Here is a 21,016-nt window from a genome sequence, read left to right on the forward strand (position 1 = left end):
GTGATTTTTTTTTCCTTAAGGTTTTGTTTTGTTCTTATCGTTGTTCCAGAGTGACACAGAAAATTTGGATCTTGGAGGAAATCACAAAAGGGAAGCCAGTATTGTCCCCAGGCTTCTCCCTAAGGCCTGGGGCTGACTGGAAGCAAAGGTCCAGTTAGCCCAAGGTGCATTAGCTAGGTGCGTCTGTAGACCCTGGCTGGGGGGGGGGTAGGGCATGTGTTTAGGGGTAGGAGTAGGGCAGCGATGGCCACTCCCTGACATCGCTGTGGGTATATGATGACAGAGGCAGCTGAGCCTGAGCCTGGTCTCCATGGACAGCATTTATTAGGCGCCATTCTCAGTGTGAAGACAGATAGGCAGGAAGGGCTAAAGGGAGGCCGTGGCAGCCGCAGCCTTTGGGGTCCAGGGGCTGCCCTGGGTGGGGGTGTGGGCGTGGGGGTATGTCACCCACACATATTGCATATTCTGTGGCAGTGTGCCCAGGCATAAGGCATTGGGGAAGCAGAAAGGCTGCCTGCAGCGGGAGGGGTGAGGGGAAGCAACATTGGCCGTCCAGGTCCCTGGGAAAGACCCAGCCGGACACCGGAGACCGAGCAGTCTGCCACGCTCGGCCCAGGGCCATTCAGCCTCCCTCCCCACCATCTCCCTGCAACTTTGGTTGTGGCTCCCTCGGAACTGACGGGACGGGACCCCTCGAGGGCAGGGTCACACACAGGACAGAGGCAGCCAGCACTGCTCCCTACTCCAACATAAACACAGAGGGCACCCCCAGCTCCTGGGCCCTGTTCTCCTTGGCACATGGGCAGCCAGCTCCTCCACACTGAGACAGGACTCACACACAGGCCAGGCCAGACCTCTTCCCTCCCAGGGGTTCCCAGAGGCTGAGAATATGGCCGGGGTTGGGCTAAGGCTGATTCTCCTGTGGACCCCCTACTCTAGCTTTCTCAAATGCCAGTGTTGGCCTTGCTTAGCAGTGCTAAGGAGCTGACGTGGGAACAGCACGAGGGCCGTATTGAGGGGGGAAAAGCCCCTCACTCACCCCTTGATGCTATCCTGAGTCACAGTACCAGCTCCAGCTGTGGGCCCCCATCTGCTGCTCTCCATCTCGGCTTCTGGGTTGTAGGTAAGGTAGGCAGTGGGCACACAAACTCCAAGCCTCCCACCTGGGAGGGGTACTCTTTGCTGTAGCCTTAGCTTATCTCTAGCCACTTGGGACACAGGCACCAACTCTGGCTGTGGGGTCAGGGATAATGTCCCAGTAGGATATGCCTGCTAGGTGTCTAGGTGGCTCTGTCCAGTTCCCAAACCTTTAGCGCCCCAGCTTCTGGCCTTTTCTCCATGAGACCCAGCCCTGCCTCTTTTGGTCCCAAGGACATCCCTAGTTGTAAGGAGGCAGTCTAACTAAGGGGTCCTACCCTGCCCGTTCAGAGCCCTACCTCTTGGACACATGGAGCAGAGGCTGAGCCCCAGTATGGACTCAGTCCTGGGTTCTGGGCCTGTTTTAGGCCCCAGCTGCCCACACACTGCCAGTGTACAAGGCAGGAGCTTTGCTTTCAAAAGCGGGCAGAGGAGCCGGAAGGAAAGCGCACTCAGCCTGGGAACAAGCAGCCTGGGGGCTCGTTCTCCTTTGCCTTTTGCTGTCTTTGTCACCTTGGGCAAATCACAAAGCCTGTCTGGGTCTCATTGTCGTCTGTAAAATGCGGATGAGAACTCCTGCCCTGGTGACCCAATTGGAGTGTTGTGAGACTCCAGTGATGAATACTTGGGATAAGGTTTTCAGAGGCAAAAACTTATTCCACAGATGTCAGAGCTGGTAATGGTGAGCAGTGGCCCAGACAGCAAGTGGCAAGTAGGACGTTTTCTGTTTGATCCAAGGGGAGTGTCTGTAATGCTGAGAATCTGACTGATGGCCACTTCGTTCTCACCTGCCAGTGGGACCACCCTGCAGACTGGAGGTCTGTTGCCTCTCCCTTCCCTTCTCTGTCCCTCCTGTAGCCTTCCTGTCCTTGTTTCTGTCTGCCTGCCCTCTGGGGGCTAGCTTTGGGGACTGCTGGGTTTCCACTTTCTCCATACTGCAAAGCCATGCAAAACAACACAGAAGGTTGTGGGAGGTTGGGAGACACGACTAGGGAGTGGACTGAGTGGGGGTGACCTGGACAAAGACACCCTGGCTTTTGGAGCCAAGGGAAGGTGGGAGACCTGGCAGGACAGAGGTATAAATAGAGATGCAAACATATACGGAACACACACGAAGTCCCCTCCGGATGGAGGAGATGGGGCCGTGGGGTGTCTGGGTACCAGCAGGGCCTCAGAGAACTGGGTAGCTCCTTAGATTTCCAAAGGGATGGGAGGCTCCCAGCTTCTGCCTTCCCCTCCCCTCCCCCCAAATTTCACATTTCTCGGAATTTGCAGGGCGCAGATAGGGGCTCCAGGGGTCCTCAGAGCCCCAGCTCCTGCTGGCTGGTGCGAGCAGGCACAGTCGGAGATGGGGAGGGGGGGAGATGGGGAAAGTGGTGAGGGGTGTGTAGGGTGCCCCACGGGCTGAAGGCGGCTGGGGCGGCCCCTTCGCCGACAGCTGCTGCTCCTCCTGGCAGGAACTAGGGGCTCCAGGCCCCGCGGGGCGTTCACACGGAGCTCCTGCGCTTCATGAGGCCGCGGAAGGTGGACAGGCTGTGCAGGCCCGTGGACACGGAGCTGATGGCGGAGCGCTGTGCCCCGCTGCACAGGCAACGGTGCGAGGGCGTGTCGCTGTAGCGGCCGCCCCCTCCCGGTGACGAGTGGCTCTGCTCGACGCACGTGTCGGACGTGGAGAGGTCCCGCGGAATGATCATGGGGATGGAGTACTGCAGCTTCTCGCGGCTCTTGTACCAGAGGCACGAGCACATGGACTGGAAGTGCAGCACCTCGGCGTAGACGTTTCGGAAGCCGCCGCTGCCGCTGCCACCGCCCGCTGCAGCGGCCGTAGACGAGGCGGTGTCGGTGGTATGCGCGCTCCCGTCCGTGCCCACACCGCCGCCACCGCTCCCGCCCGCCTGCCCGTTGCGAGTAAGCAGCGCGCGGTGCTCCGCGTCTCGCTTCTCGTCCTCGGCGTTCATGGTCATGAAGCGCAGCACCACGAGGTTGAGGAAGGCGCCAATGACCGTGAGGCCCGTGAGGATGTAGACGAAGCTGAAGGCCACGTACTGCGGCTGCGTCTGCAGCGCCTGGTCCTTCTGCAGCGCCACGTAGTCGCCGAAGCCGATGGTGGTGAGCGTGATGAAGCAGTAGTAGTAGGCCTGGAAGAAGGTCCAGTGCTCGTAGTAGGAGAAGGCGGCAGCGCCGATGCACAGCGTGCTGATGCACGAGAAGAAGCCAATGAGCACCATGTTGGCCATGGACACGTCTGCGCGCCGCATGCCCAGTCCCCTCTTGGCGCGGTGCAGCAGGTACTTCACAAAGGTGTTGATGCGCTCGCCCAGGCTCTGGAACATGACCAGCGTGAGCGGGATGCCCAGCAGCGCGTAGAACATGCAGAACACCTTGCCGCCATCCGTGCTGGGTGCTGCGTGGCCATAGCCTGGGGGAAAGCAGTGGAAGAGGAGAGAAAGCAAGAGCTAGGGTGCTGCCCTTCCAGAAACCCTGCCCCCTTCTGTTTTCTCTGCCCTATACTTGCCCCACCTTGTGGAGTCTGGCTTCTCCTTCCTTCTAGCCAAAGAGAGGACAACACACAGTCATGGGCATATACTTGCTGTTGCTTTTTTCTTTACTCTTGTGAGGACTCCATAGGGTTGGTAGAAAGGTCCCACTGCTTGGAAGCAGAGCAACCTGTGTTTGAACTGTTTGGCTTCAAAGAACTGACCTGTTTTCTCTGCCTAGAGAAGGAGCTGACCTGTGGGGCTGTTGGGAACTTCATCCAGAGGCAGAGGGATGGTGTGAAGGGTACTGAAAAGTCAGCTGGAAGATCTGGGTTCTAGTTGGTGTCATGGGCTTTACTTGTGCTTGTCCTCTCTGGGCCTCAGTTCCCTTGACTCTAAGGGGAGAAGGTTGGATTGAATGGCTCCCGAAACCCTGTGATTCAGTATGGAGGGAGGGAACTGAGGCATAGATGGCTCCTTGATGACTTCTCTTGGAGACTCCCCCATCCCCCAGGCTTCCCGAGGCAGCTGGCCCACCAGTATTAGAGAAGGAAAAAGGAGACAGTGGGTGAATTAGTGCTTCAGGGTCCTTATCAGCCCCCCGTTCTGGGCCTAAGGTCATTCTCTGTGCCTGGCCCCAAAGTAGGGTCTATCCTTAAGGGGGAAGTGGCATTGCCCTTGTCAAAGCAAGAGCCCTGGGTGTCCCTCCAGATGTTACTATCACTAGCTACACAACCGCAACCTTTGTCTCCACCCACTCCAAGGGCCCCACCAGCCCCACAGAACCTAGGAGCCAGGCAGAGGCAGTGTCCCCGCTGAACCAACCATCGAATGACCTTTAGTCACGAGCACCATCTGGAGACCTGGAGGGGGAAGGACCATGGATGGGAACTCAGAAGACCTAGGCACAACTTCAGACCCTGTAGCTAATAGCTGTGTGACTTCAGGCTAATTACTCCTCCTTTCTGAGCATGTTTCCTCATTTGTAAAATGAGGACTGCTGGTCATGACTCTTCTTCCTTCATTGGGCTGTTAAGATATTTATTCCTTATAGTAATGGGATTTTCATAATAAAATAATGCAGGCAGTCTTTCCAATTTTTCCTCCTTTCTAAGCCTTATCAAAACTTAACCTAATGCTCCTTCTTCCAGTTGTTTTGGATTCTTCACAGCTGGGAGTGATATTTACTTTGAATGGCACAGAATGTTTAGCTTTGAACTCCAGAGCCAATACTACACCACCCCCTTCTCTGTTTCCCATGGCCACCAACAACATACTATAGTGAAACACTAGCTTAGGATGGTAGGGTGGACACTACTGGACCTTGTCATGTTCCTTTCTAGTTCATGCCTAAAACATGTTTGATGAGGCAGGGCAGGATGCTCTGTGCTTTGGTGTCAGATCTGAATTCAAGTCCTTACTCTGTCATGGACTGTGTGTTTTGATAATGTATTTAATGCACTTAGCCTAGAGCCTGGTGCTTTTCAAGTGCTGAATAACAGTTCACTCTGATGAGTAATGGATAAAGTGCCAGATTGCCCTCACATTGCCAAGAGACCACCTGAACTGGAGGTCAGCTCAGTTCCAGTAAAGTGGGAGGTCTGGGGACAGCCACTTGGTGTATGCAAGGCTGTGAGCTACTCCTAGAATGGGCTGCCCTGTCTCCCCAGCCCCAGCATCTAGCTGGTGACTGTGTCACCCTTTGCCAGGGGCCTGGACAGCTGAGCTGGTGAACCACCATGCCTGCCTGTCCGTATCTCAGCAGAGTGAGAACAGATTGTGCCCGCCAGCTCAGCCATGGCAGCCAGATCACAACTCACCTCGACAGCTGGGCAGGCCCTGAGCCAGAGCTGCTTCTCATCTTGTCCTTCCCTGTCCCCCAGGCCAGCACTACACAGGGTGCGGGGGAGGGCATGGCACTGTGGATTGGGATGAATAGGGATTGGGTAGCATAGGCCCAGCCACAGCTTGGCCACATGCTGGTTGTGTGATCTTGGGCAAATCCGTCCCCCTTTCTGGACCTCTCTTACCTTTCTATACTCTGGGTGGGTTGAGCTACAGCTGTTAATCCCTGCCTTGGCTGCCTGGCCGGGCAGTCCCCAGGAGTAAAGGATATGAAAGTACTTTGGAACCTGAGGAGTTTGTGACAGAAGCAGCGCTGATGGGACTTCATGGGGAAGCTGGCCTGAGAGTGCAGTCCTGGAAGTAGGGGAAGTCTCTGTGAGGTCAGGCCGCCGGGTCCCACTGTCGGGGAGAAGGACCCCCTCTGGCCACCCCCCCCCCACCCTGTGTTTGTTCATAGGCTGTGACTTCTCCTGGCCCAGCATCGTTTAGCAAGACACAGTGTGCACCTTCCTGGCAGCCTCACTGCCCACTGTGGGCTGCCCACAAAGCCCCCCCCCCCCAGCTTCGAGGGGACTCTCCCTGATCTGAATACAGCCCACATCCTAGCAGACACGATGGCTCCCTTCTCCCCCATGCCTCCTGTGTGCTCCTCGCAGTGTTCCCCTCCCTGCCTCTGCCTGCCCAGGTCTTGAGTGCCCTTATGCTTTCCCTGTCTCCCAGACTGAATGTAGTGATTTTCAAAGCAAGTGGCACATCCAGGATTAACCAAAGGCTCTTACGAGGCCACAGCCTCATGCCTCACTACAGTCACTGTCCTGTGCAGGGTGGCCCCAGCCTGGATGTACTGGGTTAGATGCTCCCCAGGGCCCACCCTCATTTCCTACCACAGGCTGAGGCTTAAGGTCTTCTCTTTCAAGAGCATTTTTAACTTTAATTCTCACAAACATCCTAGGCGGTCATTATAATGATCTCCATTGGCTAGTTGTAGTAATAAAGGCTGGAGAGGGCTTGTGAGTTGGCCAAGGGCTCTAGGGCTTTCTGACTCATCACTCATTCCGATGCCTCAGAGTCCATTCATCACCCAGGAAGGGTGGCTAGGATAGGAAGTGGGGGCCCCAAGAGGGGAGCACTCCATTTGGGTCCTCATTGTCAGGCACTGCCCCAAGCTGGACATGGCTGAATGGCAACAGGACCACAATGCCCAGGAAATCAGATGCTGCTCCAGGTATTGGGCCCAGGGTTAGCATGCCCCTGCCCCTTTGCCCGTTCTGCTGTCACTGGGTGAAAGGACAAGGGAGCTGTGAGGACCCGCTGACGTGGGCGCTCTGCTTGGAGGGGCGCCAGCTAGGGTGGAGCCACTCCCAGGGGACCCTGGAAGGTCTGGGAAGTAGCTGGGAGTTTGGTAAGGCCTGTGTGCCTGCCAGCCAGCTAGCTGCCTGCCTGGTCCATGCTCATGTCAGGCTTGGGTTTACAAGGGAGAGTGGGGCAAAAGTTGCTACCATCTTCTCTCTCCTGTCCAGCCCTGCGTCTCCTGGTGAGGGGTTCCCTCTGTCCTTGTGTCACTGACACACACAGAGGCTGCCACCTGGAGACCCTCCCTCACACTATTCAATGGATTGACCAGCCAGACTCTTGCCCAGACTGCAGCTACTATCAGAGCACTGACCAGGTCTGTCCCTGCCCCCTCCTCTCCCAGCCACCCTGCCTGAATCCACCACCAACTTAAAGGTTCTAAGGGCCAGAGAGGCCCTTGGCAATGATATGGCTCAGTCCTTACATTGTACAGATGGAGAAATGGAGGCCCAGAGAGGGAAAGTGACCTTCTCAAGGTCACATAGCTAGTGAATGGCAGAGCCAGGACTATAACCCAGGATATTCAGTTCTGAACTCAATGCCCTGTCCTCTGCCCTTTGGCTCAGTGTGGCCAGGGTTGACCTGTTCATTCAACCAGGGCCCAGCAGTCCCTGAGAGGGAGCAAGTCGGCTACGAGATGATCCTGGAACCTAGCTAAGGAAGCCAGGTGGCTGGACATAAACATTAATCATGTGGCTGGACATCAATATTAGTTATGAATATTTTCAGGCGGGAGGAAACATGAGAAGTAAGATGGGCATCCTTGGGTCTCACTTCTGTTTGCCTCCCGGCATCACCACGGAGCTCAAAACTGGCCGAAGTTCTGCCTTCTAGGGAGATGCAGAAGGTCAGGGGTCCAGCCATACCTCCTAGTGGACTTTCTCTCCCTGTTGCCTACTTCCTCCCAGTCAAAGTACAAGTGACCAGGCTGAGCCTTGGTAATGGCCTTGGTTGGACTGGCTCAGCTGCCTGCTCCCCACTGACCTCAGATGCCCACTCTGCATTGACCATATATGCCCGCCAGCCTGAGTGGCTGACCTTGTGCCATAAAGCTGGAAGGCCGGCCACAGCCTTGGTGGAGGAAGAGCATGGGGCTAGGAGGCAGGGGGCCGGGGGGGGGCTGACTTGATCCTGACTATAACTAGCTTTGTGCCTTGAGCAAGTCCTTTTCCTTCTCTGGCCTCACTTTTCCTCATCTGTGACATGGGAGGATAGGGCAAGAGAAAAGTTTCCTACCTTTTTTCCTTGTATGGTGGGTCTCTTTTATTATTTTTTCTGTTCACTCACACAGAGCCTAAACTTCAAAAGATTTGATTTATGAAGTACAATGGATTGATCAGTGCAGTGTAGCTGCCACATCGAGCAGGTGCCGAATAAATAATTGTGACAGCAGTAACTAATTATTTTCCCATCAAAATTAATTAAGAACATGTCTGCCAATCAAAACTTCTGATTAGCATAGGATAACTGACTTTATGGGACTGAATTAAGTTATTATTATGCTTTTGAAATTCTGAAAATAGGTATTTCTATTTTCCGTAGGGGATCTCTGCAGTTTAGTGGCATAGATGGGTGCACAGCCTTTGAAGCCAAACAGCTTTTGACTTTGGCCAAGTTAATTCATCTGAGTGCCTCGTTTTCTTCATCTGTACAATGGGAATAGTGAGGTGCCTGCCTCATAGAGCCACTGTGGGGATTTGATGACTTCGTAGACTTAAAATGCTTAGGACCTTGGGATCAATACATAGTAATCATTAGTATGACTATTTTGGGGAACATCAAGATTAGATGGACTTTAAAGCTCCTTTCAGCATCAACATTCTATGATGTATGTTTCCCAAAGTTCATTTCCTGGAATACCGGTTTCATGGACAGTTAACAACTGTTGGATGAGAAGAGAGTTGCTTGGTTAAATTAAATTGGGGGAAGGCTGAATTTCACAGAATTTATTGTCATTTCATTTGCGTCGGCTTTATCAGAGCCATATGCTTGTTCACATGCAAGGTCAGTCCAAGTTGGGAGAAAATGCTAAATTTCCCCACTTATTTGACCTTTCTGCGCTTTTCTTACAATGCATGTTGCTGGACAAGGGTTCCCTAGAGCACAGTTTGCGAAACTCTCCTCTGTGGCATCACAAACTCTAAGCCCTTCCAGGACTTGAGACTCTCTGATGTCCCTTCTCTGGGGGGCTCAGCCCTTCCACAGATTAGAGACACACAGCGTTGGCAAAGCCTCGCTGCAGCTGTTTCCTGGTTCCCGGCAGACCTGGTTATCTAATGTAAATATGGGTGCTGGCTGGGCTCATGTTTGCCCTCAGGGAAGATGGATGAGTGACCTGTGGCCTGAGGCACCCAGAGACTGAACTCTGGGCCAAGCCGGGCTGCTGCAAAGCTGGACATGGGGAAAGGACCTGATGTCAGGGTGCTGCGTGGGCCTGGGGCACAGCCAGAGTGGGGGCCGAAGGAGACGTAGGCGGCCCCAAGGACCTGGCTCTGAGACACAGCGGTCCCAGAGAGGAGCCGGGCTCTCCTGCTGGGCCTGAGCCAGAGCGGCACCTCAGGAAGACCCCCCAAGGACCCACCTCGGGGGTCTGAGGCACAGCAGGGAGCTGCGCTCTTGCTCTGGAGATGGTGGCAGGAAGTAGGACCTGAGGCTCCAAGGAGCCTAAAGGGGGTGGTGAAGGAGATGAGGCAGAAGGTGGCAGTGCCCAGTCCCTCGGGAGGGACGGAGGGCGCTGTCCTGCTTGTTGGGGTGAGGAGAAGTGCGGGCCTTCTCCATCCTTTAGAACCCAGCTCAGACACCTTCTTTTCTAAGAACCGTTCGCGATCCTTTCCAGAGCTGGAGGGGCCTGTCTGCCCTGCTCGAATGCCTCGTACTTGTGTACCCAAGCCCACTCCGGGCTCCTGAGGGCCAGCAAGTCCCCTCAGGGTCCTGCACAAGGCCTGCTGGGGCTCAACCAGACAGCTCTGCAGTCTGCGATGTGGATGGGAGAAACCTCCCCTTAGACACCCAGTGGGGGGAGAGGGATGGCCTTGGCAGAGGGACCTTAGTGACTCATATCTTCTGCCCTCCCTGTGGCCCCAGGCCCCTGCAAAAGGAGGCCAGCCTCAGGGCCCCAGAAGGAATCCCCCTTACCTGGGGCCTGGCTGAGGCCTGCGCTAGGCCTGGGAAACCACCAGGGCCTCAAGGACCTGGGCTTAGGGGAGGACCAGTGTGCAGAACTGAGTCTGGAGTTTGTCCCCTCCAGGCCAGAGCTCCTTGGAAGGACAGCTCTGAAGCATAGCATCCTCCCTCCCTCCACCCTGCCCCTTTCTAAGGCCTCTCTTCCCGTCTTCCCTGCTACTCTTTCAGCTCTTCTCCCCACTCCCCACCAGTAGGTTCTCTCCCTATCTCTGCTTTCCTCCCAGACTTTCCAGTGTAGGCCCACTGCTCTCTCTTCTGTCTCTCTTTGAGCTCTCCACCACCCACAGGTGCTTCTATTAGTCCAACTCAGGGTTGTCTGGTATACAACAGCCTTCATCACCCCCATCCCCCACCCTCCCCAGACCCACAGGATTAGGGGGAGTGGAGGGGGAGGGTGCTGGTGTCATGGAAAATCCCTGCGGCAGCCAAGGTCAGTGTTTGCAGACACAGCCTGGCCTGGAGCCAGGCCTGCCTCCCTGGCCAGCTCCCTCTAGCCTATCCCAGAGGATGGTTTTGCACAAGGGGCCCTTCAGAGGCACCCTGGGGCTGCTCTGGGTGCCTGGAGCCAGGGGCTGCAGGGCAATCAGTTCTGGAGTGTGTTCAAGTCACTCATTTTATAGATGGGTAAACTGAGGCCCAGAATGGGGCAGGGACCAGTTCTAAGTCAAGGTGAGTCTGTGACAGAGCCAGGACTGGTATCCGGGGCCCTCTGCCCTAACTCCATCCTCCCTACAGAGGGGGGCATCCTAAAGTCTGTTCTGGTAGGCCAAGGAATAGTGAAGGCTTCCAGTAAATCAGGGCTAGCTTGAGGCTGGGCTAGATCTGAGGCTGGTGATGGGGCCAGAGGAAGAAAGGAGGCCCAGATGATCAAACCATGATCCTTGATCTCAAAACACTTTCAGTCTGAAAGTGAATCAAATGAAATATCTCCGTGGAAGCACTTTGAAAGTGTCCTGAACAAAGAAGAGGTTATTTTGACACAAATTATGTAGATGCATGGCAACAGTAGGAAATATTTTAGGAAGAATTTAAGACAGGAGCTGAGGGAGGGCTAGAGGTGGAGAACTTCAGTTGGCATATCAAGAAGGGCTTCATGGAGGAGGTGATCTTTACCCTGAGCTCTGAAGGGTATATGGGAAATGCAGGGTTCTGACACAGGGGAGCTGCTGAAGCAAAGACACAATGCTAGGGAGACACATGGAGTGTTAGGGGCAGAGAAAATAGACCTTCCTGAGGCTGGTGAGTGTTCTCACATACGGGGGGCAAGGGGGACCAACATACTCTCTCGGGTAGGCAGCTTCATCATATGCATCAACAACCTTAGAAATGCATCAACCCGCTGAACCTGCAATGCCACTTCTAGGAATCTATGCTGGGAAAATAACCAGAGAGTGGAACGAAGATTTATGAACAAGAATGTTTATAGCAGCATTTTCATTGTGAAAAATTGTAAACAGTCCTAATGTTCACGATAGAGTTTGGTTAAACATATTAAGGTATATTTATGTATTGGAATATTGTGCAGCCATTAAAGAGCTGTTCTTGAGGAGTCTCTTAATTACATAGAAAACCACCATAGAATGTTAAATAAAGTAGGATGTAACCCTTTATGTATTATGGGATCCCACACTGAATATAAAAATATAAAAAAAGTATCTATACACACACATGCATACACTCAGAAAGAGAAGCTGGAAGGAAATATACTAATGAGTTCACAAGAGTTTACCTTTGAAGTATGAGTTCATGATTCATTTGAGTTTTCTTTGATATATTTTATACAAAAATATATTAGTTTATAAGTAAAAAGTAATGAGTACTAGAAACCTAACAGCAACAGAAGTTCTGGTTTTCTTGGAGCAGAAAGTTGATGGAGTAGTGAAGGTTGGTAAAGTGGGCGAGGGCTAAAATGTGAAGCGCTTTGAAGGGCAGCTGCAGGATTTCAAACCTTAAACTGAGGGCAGTGAGGAGTCACTGATGGCTCCTGGAGAAGGGAGGGACATGTCAAAGAGGCATCGAGGCGAATTTTCCTGGCATCCTGGTGCGGGACTTGGCAGTGGATCAGGGGGAGCAGGAGGATTCATCAAGAGGCCTCTGCAAGGTCCATTGTCAAGTGCTCAGCAGTGCACTGAGTCCAGGAGGGGAGAGGGAAGAGGAGGGAGAGGAGGGAAGAAATAGGAGACACACAATGTGTGAGGTGCTCTTGCATTGGCGGGTTTAAACTATAATCTCCATGAGGGCAAGGATTTTTGTCGCTTTTGTTACTACTCTATTCCTCCCACCTAGAAGAGTGCTTGGCACATAGCTGGCATTTAATAAATCTATGCTGAGTGAGTGAAGTAAGGAGGGGAGGTATCAAAGATGAGCAGAGGATTGGAAGGGCTGGAGACCGGGAAAATGGACAGAGAATGAGGCCCAGAGTGGACAGTGTCATGGAACAGGGCAGCAACCCAGGGGTCCTGGGCAGGGCACCAACCTGGGCCCCATGGGGTCTGTTCCAGGCCAGCTGCTGCACCAGGTGGCCAAGGCCTAGGCCTGTTGTCTGCCTGCATCCTTATGACCAGCTGGACAGGACATGTGTGAACCCAGAACTTCTAACAGATTGGATCTGGTGGGGTTTTAATTACATGAATCCACCAGGGACAGCTTGGCATTGAGAAAGGAGTTCTACAGCACAATTTAAAGTGGACTCGGCCATCTGCTGAGATGCCAGTCCTTTTCTGTGTGCTTCTTGAAAGGCTGTGTCTAGAACTCTGGCATCTGGTTGGCCTGAATCCTACACTTACACTCTCTGGCTTTTCCTGTGTTGCCCATGGAGGAGAAGCAAGTGCCTGTTGGCTTCTCCTTGTCAGCTTTCCCCAAAAGGGGCTGACCTGCCCCCAACAAGAAGCCCTGTTGGGTGGTAGGACAACCGTGGCCAGTCCAGGGGTTCCCTTTATCCTGGAGCCGAGCCTGCCCAGAGGCTGGTTGCCTGAAATCTTACCCTTTGGGTAGTTGTTACAGGGGTGGAGTGGGGCCCAGAGGGGCAAGGGAGCACAGAGTTAAAGAGCACCCAACCAGGAATTGGAGGCCTGGCTCCCATCCCAGCTCTGCTCCATCTTGCTATAGTCCAGGAGTTGGCAAACTTTTTTTCTGTAAAGAACCAGATAGTAAATATTTTGGGTTTCACAGTCCATATGATCTCTTGTCACTACTTAACTATGACATTGTATCAACAAAGCAGCCAGTCGATACACAGATGAATAGGCATGGCTGTGCCCCAATAAAACTAGTTAGAAGAACAGGTGGTGGGCAAAATTTGGGTCCTCATTTGCTAAGCCTGTGGTAGGGCCTTTGTTAAAGCATGTCAGCTCCCTGAGCCTCAGTTTTCTTACCTATCAAATGGGTAAGTTAGAGTTAAAGGTCATGTCTATTTAATAAATTGCTAGTGCCTTGTTCCACATATTGTACCATGCACAGGCCCAGAAGAGACGGATGAGTTCTGAACAGGTTCTTGAGCCCAAATCTGCATGTGGAATTGGTATCTGCAGCTCTTTGGAGGACCACAGCTGCATTTCCACATTTCTGGGCAGTGTTCATGCTTCTTTTTTCCCCTCCTCCTGATGGGCTTCTTTTCCTTCATCAAAGCCCATCTCAAAAGTCACCCCCTCTAGGAAGCCTTCCTTGATCCCACCCACCTAAACAAATTAGAGTTCCTGGAGCCCTTTGTTCATCACTCACCACGCTTCAAAAATTCATCCATTCAGCCTGCAGATATTTTTGAGTCCTTAATATGTGCATTACTCTAAGTTCTAAAGTAATAATAATTCCCGTGTTTCATTTCTAGGGAGCTGTGCCATTTACAAGCAATTCAATGTATTCTATTATTTGAGTTCATGCATCAATCTTGTAGAAGAGGTGTTATTATCATTATTATTCCTATTTTACAGATGTGGAAACTGAGGCTCAGAGACATAAAGTGTTTTACCTCAGCCCATTAATGCTAGAACCAAACTTGAAGTTCAAAGACAGTTTTCTGTTCACTGTGGTTGGCTGTCCTAGGGCTCTTCCACAGGGATGCAAGTCAGAAGACCTGGGATCTGGTTCTAGCTGTGCCACTGTGTGATCACAGGCAAGATTCCGTCCTTGTCTGGGCCTGGAGTTCCTTCTCTGGGACATGAAGAGGCCAGAGGAAACATTCCTGGGGCCCTGCTAGGTTCCGGGCATTCAGAGTGGCCATGCTCTCTCATACACCAACAGTGGAGAAAGCAGATATCTCAATGGGACTGTTCGGTCCCCAAAGCAATGGCACTGAGCCTTTGGGTACGCATTAGATCCACAGCTGCTGGGGCCCACGTGTCCGTGCAGAGCTGTCCCAGTTGGCACAGTGCAGATGCTGTGGACGGGGGAAGAAGCCATGGACTCTCTTGGGAGGGGAGGCCGGAGCTGGGCTGGCCTGGTCAGCACTGTCCTGAGCAACATCCCTCAGAAACAGAAGGGTAGCCAGCGTCAGCTCTTCAGAGACACAAAATCATGTCTCTTCCACCCCACTCCTATATAGCCTCCCGGCACATGAAGCCACATGGAGTCAGGAGGAGATGGCTATGTGGCCCTGCCTGAGTCTCCCAGGACCGAGACAAGCCAGTGTGCTCACGAAGTCTCATTGGTCCTCAGCTTCTCCCTATTGACGGCTGAGCCCTAAGGGGCCCTAACCCCACCTCCTAGCCCTAGAGACCAGTCTCCTGGGGCTTTGCATCTTTGCTTTTTTGCTTTATCTGCTCCTTCCTTCTTTGCTCCTCCTTGTCATCTCATTTTGTCCTCTTGGTCTCCCTTTGGGCTCTGAGGACAGGGATGGTGTCTTGTACCTTTCAGTAGTTCAGTGAGCCCACAGTAGCTAATAGTAATGGTGGTAGTGGCAGTAAGTAGTAACAATAGTAGCAGTAGTAATAGTAGTAAATAATAAAGGTCACATTTATTGAGCATTTGTGTGCCAGGCACTGTCCTAAGTGCTTTGGTCACAACATTTCGTTTACTCTTCAGAAAAAATTTTAGGAGCTAGGTATTTTCCATTTTACAGATGAGAAAACTGAGGCACAGAAAATTTTTGTAACTCATTCAAGCCCACACAGCTAGTGAGAGTCTGAGTCAGGGCGCCAACTCAGGCCTGTCACCTTGTACAGCTTCACTGATGCTAGTTGATCAGATGCCGCATTCTGGACGGCAGTTGCTCTGGTTTTCCAGCTGAGAAGACTGAGCTGAGTGGCTGGATGACTTGGACAGGGCCACACAGGGACGTGGCAGAGCCAGGCCTTCCCAGGCCAAGTCCTGCTCTCTTTCTTCAACTTCTCAGTGGCCTCCTGGGTCTCATGGACCCAGGGGTTGGGGTCCATGGCCCATCAGAGTGAGGCCTTCATGAATTGCTCTTCAGGTTGTTCGAAAAAGTTGTGACATAGAGAGGCAGGTAGGCAGCTTGTTCCCTGTCTGTCAAAGCAGGAGCTTTCTCCAGCTACGATTCCTCTTCCTTCCCATCTGGGCCCTTCTCCTAAGAGGTTTGGCCTGTAAGTACTCTGGGTCTGCTGAGGAGGTGCCCCCCACCACCCTGAGCCAGCTCTGGAAGAGGGGATGTGCCACCTGGGGGGCAACAGGAGCCCCAGGGAGGCTGTAGCACTTAGCTGGTCTCAAGAATATCAGCTGGAAAATCAGCGAGATGAAATGGCTTCATTCCTTCTTAGCTCGTCCTAATTTATTAATTGAACAAACATTTCTTAAGCACCTACTATTTTGTGCCAGAAACTTGACTAAGTGCTGGGAGAGAGGAAGCAGGGACAAGGATGGCTCTGTCTTGCCCTCTGGGAAAAGAGACAAGTCAGTGGGCAGGTGAGGGAAGACTGTCCCTGAAGTAACGCCTCGTCGCAGGATGTGCTGGGTTTATACCAGAGGGGCCATTCTGGGATGGTGGGACTGTGGGCAGCCCAAACCAGAGGTGTAGCAACCTTGCCAATGCTCCTGCGGCTGGGAGCATGGCAGGCTCTGCTCCCTGTGGCATTCAAAGTTGGCCCTGCACACTTGGAAGCATTGTTTAGGGTGGGTGTGAACACCTGGCTGCTACACAGAGCTGCTTGGCTCCAGCTGTCACTAGAAATTGGATCAAGGTCACTGTCTGAGGACAGACTCACTTTTCCTCCCTTTCTCTTCTTTCTCTTCTCCTTCTTCTTCCTCTTCTCCTCCTTCTTCTTCTTTTACCATTTACTATTTTTAAGTAAACTTTCCTCTTAGAACAACTTTCAGTTTTACAGAATTATTGTGAAGACTTTCCTTCCTTTTTTGAACACTCACCGCCTCCCCTGTGTTGACGCATCGCTGGTTGCTGTGTTTCCGCCTCCACCTCCACTGCCTTCTCCCAGGAAGGCTTCCTCCTGCTCTGGCCCCTTGCGCATCCCCATCTCTCAGCTCTCCGCACAGCATCCATCTCTGCCACTCGCTCGGCCTCTCTTGGCACACGCTGCCTGGCATATTTACCCATCTCCTTACGCATAGCAATGTCTCTGTGAGCAAAGCTCCTCTTAGTCAAGTCTGCCTGCGCAGAATGTGGGGAGGGGAGCTGGCTGGCCCGGGGTGATGCTGGACACCAGACAAGGCTTTTGGGAGGCGGTCAGGGCCCAGGCCTGGTCCCCTGGCTGGGGACTTGCCTCCTGGCCTCTCCTCTGTGTGGCAGGGTCTGGGTGGCAGGTGGGAACAGGGAAGGGATGGAGTATAAGAAGAAGGAAGGAGGGAGAAAGGGAGGGCATTCACAAGCCAGAAAAGAGCCTGTGCCTTCTCTGCTCTTAACGCCTCTACTGATAATGGCAACAGCCTCAGGTAATCCAGAGACCCCTATTTTGTCAATTTGCTCTAATCTTCACCATGACCTTCAAGGTGGGCATTATTAGCTTCATTTTGATGAGGAAACTGAGATGACTTGCCCAAGGTCAGACTGATAAAGATTGACAAAGCTAGGATTCAACCAAGATCTTTTGACCTTAAAGTCCAGGCACTTTCACGTGCTACTGGGACCATTCACTTTACTGTAGAGCAGTAGTTCTCAACCTTCCTAATGCGGCGACCCTTTAATACAGTTTCTCATGTTGTGGTGACCCCCAACCATAAAATTATTTTCGTTGCTACTTCATAACTATAATTTTGCTACTGTTATGAATCATAATGTAAATATCTGATAGGCAGGATGTATTTTCATTGTTACAAATTGAACATAACTAAAGCGTAGTGATTAATCACAGAAACAATATGTAATTATATATGTGTTTTCCGATTGTCTTAGGCGACCCCTGTGAAAGGGTCATTCGACCCCCAAAGGGGTCGCGACCCACAGGTCGAGAACTGCTGCTCTAGAGCACGGTGTCCAGCAGGCCAGACCCTAAGACCAGTATAAACCCCTAGCACAGGATCTGGGTTCTAGAGTCTTGGTGTTCTGCATACAGTGGATGTTCAAACCTCGTGACGGGGGGCGGGGGGGGGCAGGATGGTGTCCTGATGACGTCCCTCCAAAGTCCCTCTTCTTGGCCCTTCCCCATCTAGCTGATGAACCCAGAGGTTGAGGGCCAGTCCTTTCTGTCCTAGGGAGCAGCCCCCTGGAGGTCTCCTGGGACGTGTTAGGAAGGCCCTGTGCCAGCCAGAGCAGGAGGTGAGGAGAGGGAGCTGGAGGGCGGGGGTAAGGGCCCTGAGGGAGGCCACCGATGGTGGAAATATCTAGGTGCCTGCCCACTTCCTGCCTCTTTGGAGCTCTTCTTCTTGCAACAATCCTACTCAAGGCTGGACCTAGGCAGTGCCTTTGTACCATGTGACCCTGGCCCAGGTCACAGTGGATTGGGCTAGGGATGGACTCCTGATCCAAGAGGACCCAAGCTATTGGCTGCGCCGAGCCATCAGGTTGTCTCTCCCAGAGCCTGGGATCAGAGGTGGGATCAGGGTGAGCCAAAGTCACATACAAGTCAGAGTTACAGAGGAGAGAAGCCCGAGTGATCAGGAAGAGGAGAGACAGGGATGGTGTGGTCTGAGAGAGGGGAAAGGAGAGGCCTGGGCTTCTGACCTTGGTACTTTGACACTAGCTAAGTGATACTGTCTCCTTTCTGAAGTCCCTTTTACTTGCAGTGGTCCAAGGGGGTCACTCCAATGAGTGGCCAGGCTTGCAGCACGGCATCTAGGTGTGCCTGCGAGGTAAGCAGCGCAGCAGAAGGGCCCTGGCTGGCTTCAGGGGACCCAGGTGGACACTGCACTCCACAGTGTTTAGGAGCATTCCCATTGATCCTTACAGCAGCGCTTCACAGTCCATGGGACAGGGTGGGCTCCATTGACAGGTGGGGACAGTGAAGCTTGGTAACACTGGTGTCTCAGTCAAGGTTACAAGCTCCAGAGCTGGACCTGCGACCCAGGTCTCCTGATTCCAGGCCTGCTGCTTCTCCCACATCCATACTACTGCTCTGATCCCCCATCTAACTAGGTAGCTGGGAGACCTTGGGGGTTAGAAGTACAGTGTGTCAAGTGCTTAGTACGAGACCTGGCCTGTGGAGGGTCTCAGGAAGAAGGAGCTGTTATTAACTTGATTATTTTCTAAAGCACAGATCTGAGCTTCTACTCACCACTCCCCAAATATACACAATAGAGTCTGAGGATTTCCTGGTCCAGCATGAAGGCTGGTCATCCACAGCCTGACTTACCTGGCTTTCCCTCTCCTGAATCCCCCAACCATCCCAGCACCCTCTGTCCCAAGGGCTCCTTGCACCTGTCCCACGTCTCTCCTCTGAGCACCTCCTTGTGTTGTTGGGGGCTGTCCGGAGTCCCCCCCCTCATCTCTTCTGCCCTCCAAGAACAGCTCCAGGAATACATTCCCCTGGCCCTCAGCTTTGCGTGGAGCCCCTTTCCCACTGGCCCAGCCTGCTCAGAGTCCACGGATCCCCAGTAGACACATGAAGCCAGTCTGGATGGATGGACTGTGTTTGGTAGGGAGGACTTGGAGCCTGCGTGGCCCCCGTGGGCCCTGTCTCCATCACCTGCCTCCCCGTTCTCCTTTCTGGTCATGGCTTGTGGCCCAGAGAGCTCTGGGCTGGCGGGTGGTCTGGCAGCAGAGGCCAGGAGATGCGAAGGAGGCTTTTCTTAGGCTCAGCACCCTCCCCAGGGCTCCGAAACTCAGATGGTATGAGTGGCATAGAGCCCAGGAGGAGAGGGAATCCAGGCGACAGGGGCTTCAGCCTGGAGGCAGCTGCCGGGACCTTCTTGCCCTCGGAGCCAGCCTGCAGATGTGGTGTCCCCTCCTACACACTCACTTCAATACCCTACATGTCCCCTGGGGTGGCCTCTTGGCACCACTCCACCCACCATTTCGGGCAGAGCGCGCAAGAACCAGCTGGGCTATGGCGTGGACACACACAGGGAAGCAGCGAAGTCTGCACCTCAATAAAGGGAGAAGAATCCCCCACAGGACCTGACCTCTGGGCCCTGCTGTTCCTTCAAGTTCTGTGCCATTAGGAAGCTAAAGAAGCCACCAAATCCAGCCCTTCCCCCACACAGGCCCAAAGGACCTGAGAGGCTCTTCTTAGAGGCTAAGATTCTACCCCTCTCCATGGAAACACATTTCACTCAACCCTGTACCCTGTCTGTTGAAAATACTCATTAGGCAGAATGAAGTGACCGAGGCTCAGGCCATTCCTGCTCAGCCTGTCTTCAGTGGAGACAGTAAGCGGCAGTCCCCATCCTTGGGGACACTGCCCTTCACTAGAGACATGGAGGTACATGCTCATCCCCCAGCCCGCCTCCTACTGCCTGGCTCATCCTGGGCTTGCCACCTCTCTTCTGACCTCTGATTCTCCAGCCTTTTCAATTATCTCTGCCACTCTACCCACCTTCCAAGCAGGATGGGACCACAGACTGGCTCCGCCAGGGTATAATAAGAGAATGACTTCATGGCTCCTATGGCTTATAGAAGCTGCCTATTTATGCACTGGTGTCCTGAGCTTGCTTTTTATGGTGCCAAGAGCTGGGCAGTGTCCCCAGGATCGAGGCAGTGTCCCCAGGACCCAGCTTTTTCCAGCTACTGCTTATAGTTCTGCTGTGCCTCTCTCTCCTTCCCCCCAACTCCAGTGTGGAATCTGGGAGAGCTGGCTTTCTCTGTACTTGACTTTATTCAAATGATTAAATGCCCCTGTCACTGCTCCCTCCTCCCCAATTCAAAACAATACCAGCGGACCTTTATATAGCGCTTACTATGTACCACCCTAAGCCAGTTAATCCTCCAGCACCCTATTCGGTAAGTACTATTATTATCCCCACTTAAAGGTGCAGGAACTGAGCTACGGAGAGGTTGACTTGCTCAAGGTCATATAGCAAGTACAGGACGGAGCCAGGCCCTCCCCATATAGCTTCTTCTACTCTCTGATCACTTTGCTGTGCTCCCTTTCCCCTTCTCCCGGTCAAGAGGAGGCAGGGCATCCTCTCCCAAGACTGACCCTCTGACTGTACTCTGCAGGGGCCCTGGGCTTTTCCTCTTGGCTGTGCTCCTAGAGGTCACCCTATTGGAGGATGTTTTCAAAAGGTCCTCTGCCAGCTCCTCACGATTGGCCTCAAATTTCATATTTATTTATTTATTTACTTACTTATTTACTTATTTATTTATATTACTTTTTCATCTCCTTATACCTCCCTGACCTCAAGTCCTTAAAAAAAGGAAAGGGAGGGAGACATGAGGAAGGGAGGAGAGCAGGACCACCGTGCCTCTCCTTGGTCTTGCTTGTTCCCTCACCCATCAGGCTGTCCCTACTTCATCCATTAAAATGGGTCTCCCCAAGAGCATCAGGAATTTCCTGAGTCCCAGACCCCATGCCCTGTGGCCAGGGCTGCCCTAGCTCCATGACACTCTGGGGCAAATGAGAACAAATGGGCTCACCTGGCCAACAGCCATGGGAGAGCCTAGCTCCGTCAGTGGGCTGGGCTTCAGTGACCCACACCTTCAGCTTGATCCCTCTGGGCGGTGCACACCCTGGACAGTCCCA

The 21,016-nt window shown here is 53.0% G+C and overlaps 1 protein-coding gene across 1 annotated transcript in view; it reads right to left on the bottom strand.

Annotated features, from left to right (window-relative positions):
- Positions 1-300: 300 nt before the first annotated feature.
- KCNK3 (potassium two pore domain channel subfamily K member 3) overlaps positions 301-21,016 on the bottom strand; it is a 37,810-nt gene continuing 17,094 nt past the window's right edge. The window contains exon 2 of the mRNA XM_090281056.1: positions 301-3,556. Within this exon, the coding sequence (XP_090137182.1) occupies positions 2,625-3,556 (932 nt within the window). The 3' untranslated portion in view covers positions 301-2,624. The remainder of the gene's footprint in view (positions 3,557-21,016) is intronic.

The sequence above is a fragment of the Furipterus horrens genome, unplaced genomic scaffold (genome assembly GCF_987537825.1).
Source record: "Furipterus horrens unplaced genomic scaffold, mFurHor1.1.pri manual_scaffold_6, whole genome shotgun sequence".
Classification (NCBI taxonomy): Eukaryota; Metazoa; Chordata; class Mammalia; order Chiroptera; family Furipteridae; genus Furipterus; species Furipterus horrens.